This window comes from Conger conger, unplaced genomic scaffold (genome assembly GCF_963514075.1).
Source record: "Conger conger unplaced genomic scaffold, fConCon1.1 SCAFFOLD_37, whole genome shotgun sequence".
Lineage (NCBI taxonomy): Eukaryota > Metazoa > Chordata > Actinopteri > Anguilliformes > Congridae > Conger > Conger conger.
The window spans coordinates 1,564,247-1,577,500 of NW_026890511.1; the positions used below are offsets into that span (position 1 = coordinate 1,564,247).

General features: G+C 44.4%; 1 protein-coding gene across 1 annotated transcript in view; it reads left to right on the forward strand.

Annotated features, from left to right (window-relative positions):
- LOC133120472 (NACHT, LRR and PYD domains-containing protein 12-like) overlaps window positions 1-4,868 on the forward strand; it is a 73,201-nt gene extending 68,333 nt beyond the window's left edge. Inside the window, exons 10-11 of the mRNA XM_061230324.1 lie at window positions 3,545-3,840; window positions 4,753-4,868. Coding sequence (XP_061086308.1) covers window positions 3,545-3,840; window positions 4,753-4,868 — 412 coding nt within the window. The remainder of the gene's footprint in view (window positions 1-3,544; window positions 3,841-4,752) is intronic.
- The last annotated feature ends 8,386 nt before the right edge of the window (window positions 4,869-13,254 follow it).

Below are 13,254 nucleotides of genomic sequence, written 5' to 3' on the forward strand. Positions count from 1 at the left end.
TTGGCTCCTGCTTTGTCGAATCAACTGTCAGCTAAATAACTGAGATGTAATGTAATGTTCTGCTAAATTAAAGACAAACGGCATGCTCTTACTTTCCAAGATAATTCAAAGCCATCCAATACATCAGCCTATAAGTGTGTTTTACTTTTATCCTTGGAGCAGTTTTTTTTAAATGTTAAAGCGCTTGTTACTGTTGCTACAGTGCGTTATTTCAATCATTTCTCACTACTGCACCTAAGGTATTTGGTTTATTTAATAAATGAATCTTAAAAACACTCTGTGATTTCTGGCTCTTTCAGTTATTTTCAACATCTTTGCTGTGACTGATCCGTGACTTTAGTCCAGCGTTTCCTAACCTTTTTCCTTCAGTGGTGCACTTTCCGCATTTACAGAATCATGTCACACCACTCTAAAAAGCCAGTGACATAGGCTACACTGATGTGATGTCAACAGTAGCCATGAATGTCTCTGGGAGTTTCAATTTCCAGACGATTTTTAGTGACATTTATCTTGGCTTTTGTGAATGGGATTACATTTTTCCCCCAAGATTTTATGAAACTGTTATGACGGTACTTGGACTGCTTTGGGGGTGTGGTTTTACTCATTTGTGCCAGAGGGCTCTGTCCCTGGCTCTGAGCGGGACACTACCTACACCAAACCGCCATAATCATACGGTGTTTGTGTTTGTTTTTCCTTTTCATATCACATTATCGGTTTCATATCACTATTTCCATAGAGTGCACTAAGTTTGGGGGTGCACACCCGGCTGCTAGCTCATGTTTCCCAGGGCAAACACACGCAACACATCCACTCCATATTCACACCCTAACAGTTAAGTCGCTCATTTAAAATAACACACACATAAATGTCTTTGTTACTTTGCCACCGTTTATTGTTGTCCAGCAGTTAAATGTTGTGGAGCCCTCTGTGTGTTTAGGTTTGTGACCTGTAGAATTTTTCATATTTAAAAAAATAAAAGACCATATTTAAAAATGCATGGCATCTAATCTAATCCAATGTTGCTTAAATTACGTCTCCTCCTTAATTTAATGTTAACCGATGATATTTGAAACTATTTGAAGCCTTCATGAACCACATGACCGCCTAGTGTTTTCACCCTCCATTGACACAACTCTCTCTATTGCTCTGAGGAAATCCAAAAGCAGAAGCCAACACTATCATTGTTTTCTGGTTACCAGATTACCCACTGCGACAGGAAATATGTAAAAGCATACATGTTCCCTCCACCATTTCCTCGAGGGCCCGCAGGACCCACACCTGAAACCCTTGCTCCCCTCTCGGACCATTCCAGCTCCAGAGGGACCTCTAGTGGTCTTTTTCTTAAGTGCATACAAACAGTAAAAAGGATACAGTATAACTAACAGTGAATGCGTCTTAATAAAACCTAGTGCATATATTATATATTTCATATTTATGGCTACCAATCACGTTGTTTTCATTGGTTATCACATTACATCACATTAATATGGCTTTTGATATGAGTGCATATTAAATACGTATTAAATACTCATCCTCCTTCTCCTTCTCGCACACTCCCTGGCCTTCTGGCCGTGGCGGTGGTACTGGTCTTTTAATTTCCCCCTCGTGGAAATTCTCTGTTCTCCCCCTCTCTGACCTGTCCATATCCACTTTTGAATTCCATTCTTTTGCAGTATCCTACCCTACTAACCTTTTTATTGCAGTTATCTATCGCCCTCCAGGGCCCCTGGGAAGCTTCCTTGATGAGCTAGACACCCTTCTCAGCTCCTTCCCTGAGGATGACACCCCACTGATTCTCCTTGGAGACTTCAACATCCACCTTGAAGCCTCCCAGGCTGCTGCCTTCCTACCGCTACTCCACTCCTTCGGCCTCTCCCTGCAACACTCTCCTCCAACCCACAAGGCAGGCAATGTCCTAGACCTTGTCTTTGTGAGGAACTGCTCATGCTCTGATTTCACGGTTACCCCTCTGCATACATCTGATCACCACTTCATCTCATTCTCCCTCCCTCTTCCTCCCCATCCTCCTCCCCCTCCTCCCACCTACCCTTCCTCAGCCCGCCGTAACCTCCACTCCCTCTCACCCTCTTCCTTTGCCACCACTGTCACCGCCTCACTCCCCCCTCTCGAATCCTTCGCCAAACTCCCCGCTGACTCTGCATCTGCCGCCCTTCTTTCATCTCTCTCCTCTGCTTTTGACTCCCTCTGTCCCCCTGTCTCAAAGCCGCCTCGCACATCCCCCCCATCCCCTTGGATATCTGACACCCTCCGTACCTCCAGGGCCAGCCTCCGCGCAGCGGAGAGGAAGTGGGGGAAATCCAGAGACGCTTCAGACCTCACAACTTACCAGTCTCTCCTGGCGGCATTCTCTTCCGCTGTCACTGCCGCCAAAGCTAAATACTATCAAACACAAATTCAGAACTCCGGTTCTAACCCCCGGAAACTTTTCTCTATTTTCTCCTCTCTCCTCAACGCACCGGCTCCTCCTCCTCAGTCCTCCTTCGCTGCTGATGACTTTGCTAATTTCTTCGATGAGAAGGTCACAGTCATCCGCAGATCCTTTACGACCACCGCCCCCCTCACTGTGCCCTTCCCCCCCCTCTAGGCCCATCCCTTCCTTTTCCACTTTCTCCCCCCTTACAGACTCTGATGTTTCTCAACTCCTGCTCTCCCACCGCCCCACAACCTGTGCCCTTGACCCTATCCCCTCTTCTCTTCTCCAAACTATCACACCTGACATTCTCCCATTTGTCACCTCCCTTGTCAACTCCTCCCTGTCTTCCGGCTGTTTTCCGGCATCCTCCAAGAGGGCCCACATCACTCCGCTGCTAAAATAGCCTACTCTGGATCCCTCCATCATCCAGAACTACCGCCCGGTATCTCTTCTTCCTTTCCTTTCTAAAACTATCGAACGAGCCGCTTCTACTCAACTTTCTTCTTTCTTTTCTTTTCTTTGCTTCAGATCGGGCCACTCGACAGAGACTGCGCTCCTCTCCGTCAGTGAGTCACTCCATGCCGCACGAGCAGCCTCCCTCTCCTCTGTCCTCATTCTTCTAGATCTCTCTGCTGCCTTCGACACTGTGGATCACTCCATCCTCCTGTCTGCCCTGTCAGCAACGGGCATCTGTGGCACAGCCCTGGACTGGATTGAGTCCTACCTCTCTGGTCGCTCCTTCCAGGTTGCCTGGGCTGGTTCGGTATCGACACCTCGGCCCCTCGCCACAGGAGTTCCCCAGGGCTCAGTCCTTGGCCCGCTTCTTTTTTCTCTTTACACTCGCTCCCTTGGCCCTGTGATCACTGCACATGGGCTATCCTACCACTGCTATGCGGACGATACCCAACTCTTCGTCTCGTTCCCGCCGTCTGATACGCAGGTTTCAGCCCGTATCTCTGCTTGCCTGAGGGACATCCAGAGCTGGATGGACAACCACCATCTAAAGCTCAACCCAGGTAAAACTGAAATGATATTCATCCCTGCTAATACCTCTCCCCATCTGGATCTCTCCATTTCTCTCGGGGATACCACACTCACGCCGTCACCCAGTGCAAGGAACCTCAGCGTGGTGATGGACAGCAGACTGTCCCTTTCCGAGAACATTGCGGCGGTGACCCGGTCTTGCAGGTTCTTCCTATACAACATACGGAGAATCCGCCCCTTTCTCACCCCCTACTCGACCCAGCTCCTGGTCCAAGCGATGGTTCTGTCCCGCCTGGACTACTGCAATTCCCTCTTGGCTGGCCTCCCAGCGTCCGCCATCAGACCCCTCCAACTCATCCAGAATGCAGCAGCTCGTCTGGTCTTCAACCTTCCCAAATACTCACACGTCACCCCCCTGCTTACTTCCCTCCACTGGCTGCCTGTCATGGCTCGCATCAAATTCAAAACATTGGTGCTAGCCTTCCAAGCAGTTAAGGGGTCTTCCCCAGCTTATCTACAAATAATCATCAGACCCTACACCCCTGCCAGACCTCTTCGTTCAGCCTCCACAAGCCGCTTGGCACCTCCCCCTCTCCGAACCTCCACCTCACGCTCACGACTACTGTCTGTTCTGGCTCCTCGGTGGTGGAACGAACTCCCCGTTGAGGTCAGAACTGTAGAATCTCTCCCCACCTTCAAACGCAAGCTGAAAACACACCTCTTCAAGCAGCACCTCTCCCCATCCCTCCCTACCTCCCTGTGAACCTTAATTGTTGTCTCTGTGACTTGCTTTGTGTATCGGTATTTTTTAGTTGGCTAGGTAAGCAGTGTTTTGATAGTTAACTTTGGTCACTTTTGCTCTGTTTGTTTGTTTCTTGTTTAAAAAAAAAAATAAAAAATTGGCCCTCGTCCTTATCTTTGTTGTACAGGTAGCAGTTCAAATTGTACTTCCCTCTAGGGTCTTTCAGCGAACTTATCCCTGGTTATGGATATGCACTTTGTTGTACGTCGCTCTGGATAAGAGCGTCTGCCAAATGCCAATAATGTAATGTAACGTATTACCATTGTGCAAAAGAATGGCCTGTAGGAGGCAATGCACCAAATGTCCATATTGAATAGCTTTTCCTGAAGAAGTAAGAACCTCTGTGTTCTCAAAGTGTTTCAAAATCGCACTACCCTGAAAAGCATATCTGCTGGCAGTGGAAATATTTTCAGTTTTACCATGGGACAAATACCAGGCGTATTTGAGAGCAAAAAAAAAGTTCAGCAGCCTGGGCAAACAAGTGACCCGGAAATCCGGCTGATGAGAAATGAGCAGTTTTCTGTTTTAGCAGAATTTCAGCTACTGCATGAGGAACCAAAAATGGGCGATAAGCAACGATCGATGCAGAAGCTGTTACAGCAGAAGCAGCTGCTGAAATTGATGGCAGACAAGGGGGGAGACCCCTAGCGACAGCATCAAGTTTCTGAGAATAAGATGCAACAGGCCTGTTTCTACCATGTTTTTTGCAGAAGAACAGCAGTCATATAACCAGCCTTCTCATTCATAGTCAAAAGAAAAGGTTTGTTAATGTCAGGAAGGCCCAAAGTCAGGGCTGATGTCAGTTCTCGTTTTAATTTGTGAAAATACATGTCAGCAGTCTCTGTCCATGGAACCTTATTGTTAGCAGAGAGATTTGGGCCGTGGGTCAAGTAGTCAGGGATCCACTGTCTACAATAACCTGTCATGCCTTTTTTTTTTTTTTTTACTTTGGAGTTTAGGAGAATTGAGAATCTCCTGGATTCTGTCAATTCCCAAATATTTTCCTGCTTAGGCATTTTGTGGCCTAGATATATAACTTCAATCAGGGTGAACTGGAGTTTTTCTTGTTTGACCTTGCAGCCCTGTTATTAGGAATTTTAGCAGAATTGTATTGCACAGAGAGTTAGGGCAGGGAACCACAACACCAGCTTTGAACAACGCATGAAAAACAGCCAATTCCTTCCTCAGCCTCTGGGCGGAGGGGACATTTGCGTTTACATGGCCTGTACTCTGACTTTAGGGGTAACTTGAAGTAGAGTAGCCCCAGTCATGAGCCCCACATCATATTTGGGCATGGCCCACAATTGAGAGGGGATTGCACTCAGTTTTGGGTCTGACACATGCAAATACATGTGAGTGTCACAAGGCAATGCATGAATGCTGTCAGAGAATCTGGAAACTGGTGTGCATTAACACACAGAGAGGGAGAATATTTTGTGAGTTCTCCTCTCTTTCCAGTCTAGTCCAAACATAATTTAACCCAGGGTCCTGTGTCCTCCCATTTTTATGTTTGAGGCTTTACACAGAGACACATGGGGTACGCTTCCCAAAATGGTACAAAATGGCTGTTGTGCTGAGCTCAATTGTACAGACAATGCAAAAATCTTATCCTACCAAAAACATTTTAGTACACAATTTTGTTTCACCATACCATTTCTCCTAATTTCAAAAACTCTACTCCTTCCCTACATGCAGTTTTCTTTTAATTCTCACTGGCTTTTCACCAGTGCCTCATTTCGTCCTGTGTCTGAGCAAGGTACTCAAACCCCTTTTTCTTCTGTTCAATACATCTTTTACATCAATCTTCTACACATTCTCAAACCCTCTGCTACATCCCAGTTCCTCAATCACTGGCATATTTACCTGGTCTTAGCTGTGCCTGGGCATCTGTCCAGATCCCACGCATAGAAGTACATTTCAAAGTTTTTTACACTGTTAATTCTACCAATTGTTGAACCGTCATTTGTGCATTCTACAACCAATCCTAATATCTCTGCCAAGCAGGTTTACCAGACATACAGGAGAGAATATAAATGCATGTTTTAAAATGATAGTAGAACCCGCATTGTTATCCTGAACCAATAAAGGAATTATAAACTTTTCTGTTGTATTACCTCCTCCGGCATCTTGACCGACCATAGTTTTTCCACAAGGTGGAGGCTTTGATCCCCACAATTTTGCTGTTATTACAGAATGACCAGCTCCCATATTTACAATAACTAATGCTCACCTATTTACTTTTAACAACCCGATTGGTAATGAATTTGCAGGCGTTCGATATAGAAAACCCGCAGACTCACCACCCTGTGTATGCGCCCTGCACACCTTCATTGTCCTTGCAATCCAGTTTGGCTGCCAGGATTTCGGGAAAGCACCAGCGCCCTGTGGCATCTGAGTCCAGCCATTCCATCCGGGGCAGCCACCAGGGTTTTGGATCATTACCCTGGGGAGCCGTTTCCCAAAGTCCAGTATCCTTTTGCTGAAGCCAGCTCTTTCCGCAAACCGTCCATGAAGCAGTTAGTCAGCTGGGTTCCGTACGGGGTGAGACTGGCATGTTATCTCCAGGTTTCTCCATTCCGCTGTGTGCATCGTATTTTTGTGTAAGTCTCTCAAGAACATCATTAACAGTTTCACCAAACCTCCGCCCACCTGACTTGGATCTGCAGGTCCTCACACACGGCCTGCTACTCTGACAGCTTCCAGAGACGAGTTGCAGGACCGTCAGACCCTGGTCTTCCTGACCCACTCTGGGGTTTGGGCATTCTGTGCAGTTCACCCGTGGTGGAAATGACCTTTCCTGTGGAATCTGGGCTTGCTGAGGCTGTTGCCTGACTCCGCTATCCGCAGCCCCACTGCTGGAAAGTGGGGGTCTCGCAGCACTGGACTCTGCTCCTCGGTGGGTGGGTGCAGGGGCAGCTGTGCCGGGTGTTGCTGATAGTGGTCTGGCGGACACGCAGGGTAATCTAGGTCCAGGTCAATTTTGTATATGCTGGCAAGTTATGCTAAATTTGGATCAAAAGAGCAGTTGAAATGCACAACAGGAGGTAACACTGAATAAAAATAAATAAATAAATAAATAAAAAATGACAAAGTAATACATTTTTAAATTCTTTTTTAATTATTCTTTTTTTTTACTGCAGATGTATCTCCCTCTTCCCTCTTATCCTGCTTTTCCTGTCTTAACATTGTTGCTTTTTTTTCTTCACAAATCCAAACATATTTCCTTATACATTTATTTTTACAGTATAAAATGATAATACACTGGTGTGTGGTTGCCGACCCATACTGTCATGCATTATTTTCATAGGACCCGCAAATTCTGGGTCTTGCCTCTTTGAACTCTTTGAGCTCATGGTTATTACCTCACCCCACTACCTTATTATTAATCATTTTCCTTTTTACTTATTTTAATGCGCAAGTTTTATGTTTTTAACTAAATTAACTTCATTACTTTTTTATTTTTTTATTTTTTAAGGTGCACCTGATCTAATCAGAGTCTAAAAGACCATTTGTCTCCAATGTCGACACTTTCACACATGCACACACACACACACAGACCCGCTACACAACGCCTCTATCACACTGGCCTGTTTTCAGTTTGCACTCTCATTGACAACAAAACATACCGCATTACACAACAAAGTAATTTACTTTAGAGCTCAGTTCTTTTTTATATGCATTTACTCATGAAGACCAATCAATTCTAATAGTTAACTATTAACTATTACTTCTATCAGCGCTTGGGACCCAGTCCCAGAGTATTAGTGAGAGCATACCGGCTCTAGAGAGCATACCGGCTCTAGAGAGCATACCGGCTCTTGTGTTTGAATCACCCCCTGAGTGAAGAGCCTGTCAGCCCCAAGTCAAACGAGGTACCTTTTAGTGATTTACTATGGCCTCACCTGAGTGTTCTTTAGTTTTTTTGGATCGCGTATTGGTTACCCCACACATAAACGCCTCAGAACTGGACCGGATACCATCATCCTTCCCCATAGGCGATTGCTTACAATCCCTTCGTGGGGTGGGTTTTTCAGTTAAAGGGACTATAACCCCTGGCAGTGTACACTGTCTGTCCATGTCACAGACTCCGAGACTGTTCTGTATAGGGAAGAACCACATTAGCGATCCCATCCTCATCAGCAAACTGTTCGGGGAAAAATTCCCTTTTTAACATGCACAAATAAGATATCACAGATGAGCATCGTCTGATGAAACAGATCCAGTAAAACACAATAGCTATTCTTCTATTTAACTTTCATATTTATTTGCAAAGAAATGACAAAGTGAGAAAGCTTACCGGCTTTCTGATTTGAATCAGACATAGTAAGACTCTTATACACACTTTTCCTGAAGGGGGGGCTTTACCAAAACAAAAAAGACATGAAGCTGGCCACGAACATTTATCAGTATTTTGTCTTCTGAATACCCCTTGTTGACCTTGCTGTAAGAGCGGAATGTGCTAGCTACCCCCTTCCAGGAGAAGCAGAGACATTAAGGTCAAAGGCTGTCTGTCTGCTGGGAGAGAGACAGAGAAAGACTCCTAGTAAGCACTTAATTCAGAAAGTGGTCTCCTAGTAATAAGGATTATCACTTTATCAAAGGTTATTTGTAATCATGTGATTGTCTTTATGTTAACACACATTGTAAATTAAGAATAAATTAAGAAAATTACCCTTACACCATACAATTATAGGATGTAGGGCGACATGGCTCAGGCAGTAAGAGCAGTCATCTGGCAGTCGGAGGGTTGCTGGTTCGATCCCCTGCCCAGGCTGTGTCGAAGTGTCCCTGAGCAAGACACCTAACCCCCAAATGCTCCTGACGAGCTGGTCGGGGCCTTGCGTGGCAGCCAATCGCCGTCAGTGTGTGAGTGTGTGTATGAATGGGTGAATGGAGAAGCATGAATTGTACAGCGCTTTGGATAAAGGCGCTATATAAATGCCTGCCATTTACCATTTACCAAGTATTACATTTGAACTTAATATTTCCAACAGTTGATGGTTGGGTCCATATGCAAGATTGCAAACCCTGCACTTTTGTGGAGAACCAACTTGAATTTGGCCTTTCTATAGTGCTAATGCAGCAAGTCAAAAAGGGCTGTGACAATGACATGGTCAGCAGTTTGCATTCATTTGCGTCATCTAGGCTGTTCCATCAACAAAGAAGAATGTGGAGGACCGACAGGAAAAGCAACCGGACTCGGCTAGGCTTTTCTGGTAAATGGTTGGCATATATATATCGCCTTTATCCAAAGCGCTGTACCATTGATGCTTCTCATTCACCCATTCATACACACACTCACACACCAACGGCGATTGGCTGCCATGCAAGGCGCCGACCAGCTCGTCAGGAGCATTTGGGGGTTAGGTGTCTTGCTCAGGGACACTTCGACACAGCCCGGGCGGGGGATCGAACTGGCAACCCTCCGACTGCCAGACGACTGCTCTTACTGCCTGAGCCATGTCACCCCTTTTCTCATTTGTTTACACACAGTGGGCCTCATTTATCAATATTTTTATATCTGTGTCTAAATTTATGTGTTATGGGAACCAAACAAATTCCACCGGATTTATCAAATGCGTAGGCACAGCTTTTTTTCATATCCACATATGTATGCTGATGAATACCAATCAGTCGTGAACAAAAACTGATGTGCAGGATTAGCATAAATTGATGCCTCTAAAATACCAGAAGGAGTAAGGAATTAAATTTCAGGCAATTTAAAGAGATGGCCGAGAAAAGATTAAAGACGCTTTCAAAATTCAAAATGACTGTCTTTCAAAATTTGGTGTAAACATACTAACATGTAAACATAATGTGTTGCTAATTGGCTTACTTCACTGCGTATATGCCACATAGGACAGGAATAAAAAGGAATGGAGCCGGTGTAAAATGTTCTGCGGTGTCCTAGGTGCTGTATACACACCGGAGCCGTGCTGCGTGCGGAGTAAAATGGGGCTAAGCAGTGGAATGTCAGGGCCGGGGAAGACTAAAGCTTTTGTTCCCTCTGTGCTTTCCGTAGTCTGTTTCCTGCTCCATTCACTCATTTGTTTGTTTCACCTGTGCTCCATTTGTTGTCTCTGCCTCCCACTCCTTATATGTACTTCCTTCCTGTCTCTTGTCATTTATTTCACCTGTTCCTTTTCTGTTCCCCAGTTCACACACCTGATTCTTGTTTCTACTTGTTAGACCGGTATATGTGCCACAGATGTTTTGTTTGCTCAACGCTAGTTCGCCATACCCTGTATTCTGAGTCTGTCCCTGTATTTTCCTGTCCCAGTTCTAGCCCCCTGTACCCCATGCCTACCCCTGTAATTCCGTCTGATCTGCTCTGATTTTGAATTTCCTGTTTTTGATCTCTGCCTGGCTTTGGACTTTGTCTTTTTTTATTTTATTTTTGTGTTTTAGTCTGTGTGGACTTCCTTCCTGTTCTTGAACTCTGCCTGTTATCCGACCACTCTTCTGTGTGCCCTTTATGTACCCGTCTGCCTGGATTTTTGTTTTGGATCTGCCCGCTGTTCATGAAAGCCTGCCTGTTTTCACCTTCTCCCCGAGTCTGCTCTTGGTTCCTCTGACAGCCGCTTTATTTTCTCTGTGCCTATATTAACAGCTACAGTAGCCTAAACACAGGTTTCACATCTATTACTCATTATTACTCAACTACAATCATGTGGCAAGTTAGCTTGCAAAGTTATACCTTCACCTATTTCTATGACTTTTTGGCAATTTTGTAAACCTTTTTGTCAGCCAACAGGTGTGAGAAATGTCGCTCCTTGAACCCAGCAGAGGGCAGTGTTGACTGTGGAATGGTTAAGTGTCCATATTCTAATACAGTCTGGAGTTGGATGCATCATGTTTATTGATATTAGATTATAATGTCTCACATGTTATAACCATATTTGTGCTTGTTAAACATGTACATAATGCTACCAGGTTAGATAATTATCCCTTTCAGAACCACATCTTCAACTGAAAGTGTGTGCTAACTGTGGCAGTGATACATTAAGTGTTGAATTCAGTGGCATACTCTTGTGTTTCTAACCGGACATGTTGCAGTGGGACAGCATGTCTAACCACTTTTAAGAGATAGTGGTGATCTCCTTAAGCCACTACAAGAGTTTTTATGGAAACATCCACAGGACAATATGGCTTTAAAACAGAGAATTATCATGAAAAAATCAAACCGAATATATGAAATGCCAGATTCCATAGTTAGGGCCCTATAGATGCTTATTGAATCATAATCATATATTATTCATATCTGACTAATGACTATTTAAATGTATTGCATGTATTATTTCTGCTTTGAGCTGGGGTTACTATGTATAACATGGCCATGCTCCACCTCGATGTGGCCAATAATATGTTGGCCGGTCTCCCGTTGTACAAGATGTGGCTTTAGACGATCTCACACTCCCACACTTAGTGGAAATGTCTGTTTCTCCATCAGTCATGAATGACATTGAATCCGCGATTTGTAGAGACGTCTTTTTCTGCGATCACCCCAATGAACTGGGCACAGGCAGTTTCATGGCTGTAACGGGTTCACATTTAACCCGTTCCTTTTCATAAGGATGATCTGGGACTTAAGTTTAGTAAACGGTAGCTCTTCTTTGGCTGTATTCTAAGCAGTGTTAAATTGTATTATCATTTCTGTCTCCTCACTGCTTCGGTTTTCCGCTGCCTGGCGCTGAAACGCTGTGGGGAGGGGGGCTCCTCTGCCCGCCACGCACCTGTCACGCCCAGGACGTGTTTCTTGGAGACATTGTGCTTTTTTAACGTTTCAATTCGGAACGCCGATGCTCCAACAGCAAAAGCACTGTTCCCAGCCATGCTTTGGCCGCACTCTTTGCAATAAATGCAATGCATAATGTTGGCCGTTTTATCATATCTGAGCCACGGAAATTGGACAGGCCATTCTTTGCGCAAGGCAGTATATTTTGGCCTTTTTGTATGTGGTCTGCTCTGGCTCTGGCTCGGAGTCAGATGAAGATGTTAGGTCAGGATTAGGCATCTTCCCGGGGACAGGGGAGACAGGTGGTGGAGCGGTTACCTCCGCCGATGATGTTGGGTCTGGGCTGGGCCTTTCAGGGCCGGGGACAGGTGTAACGGGCACCCCAGTCACACAGAGACACACCTGCTAAATGTCAGGCAGACAGATTTTTGGTCGCATGTCGCACTCTGGAGGACTGTCTAAGCTATGACGGGTACGCCTTATTTATAGCAAACTTTATTTACGCGTTTTATGGAATTCATATTCAATTCCAATTAAGCATGAATTAATCAGGATTACCCAAATGAATCATCACCCATTTTAATGTTGAATCCAGTTGTGTTTTTTATAGGATAAATAATTTGAATATTCAATTGGCTTACTAAAATAATTTTGCCATTGCAAATTAAAATAAAATGTAAATGATTGGATGGAACAATAAAACCACAAAACTGTGAAAGCTTTGATCCATCCCTCATTATTTGTGTCAATGCATTTGCGAATGATTCACGGTCAAGTTTGTTTGGCTCACGTTTGATAAATGAGGCAACAGAAATGTACAAGACATGAAGCATGCGAAGGAGTAATGTTACAAGGTAATTTTTATCCAGTTATTTCACCCATTTTGAGAAATGAACAATTGTAAATGCCATTTCAAAGAATGTATTCTTCTCCATAATCTCCACATTTATTTTTACAGTACATAAACCAGAATATCACAGTTCACCCTAATCAAGCTCTTCTCCATTTCTAAAGCATTAAAAGCTTGAATGAGGGATTTAAAACTCAGGATTTTAAACTTTTAAATTTAAAATATTTTATAGAAACAGAATTTTAGAGAGTTTCCAGTTAAATATTTTTCACCTACAGTTGGAGTCATTTAAAATGAGTGCTAAACTGCAGCATTCCACAGGGAGTCATTCTCCCGTGGAATTCAGTGGATTTCCGCAGTAACAGTTTCATTGGATATGCTGTAGATGGATTTATGCAGGTATTCAATGGGTGTGTGTGGGGGTATGTGTATGTGTTTGGTTCGGGGGG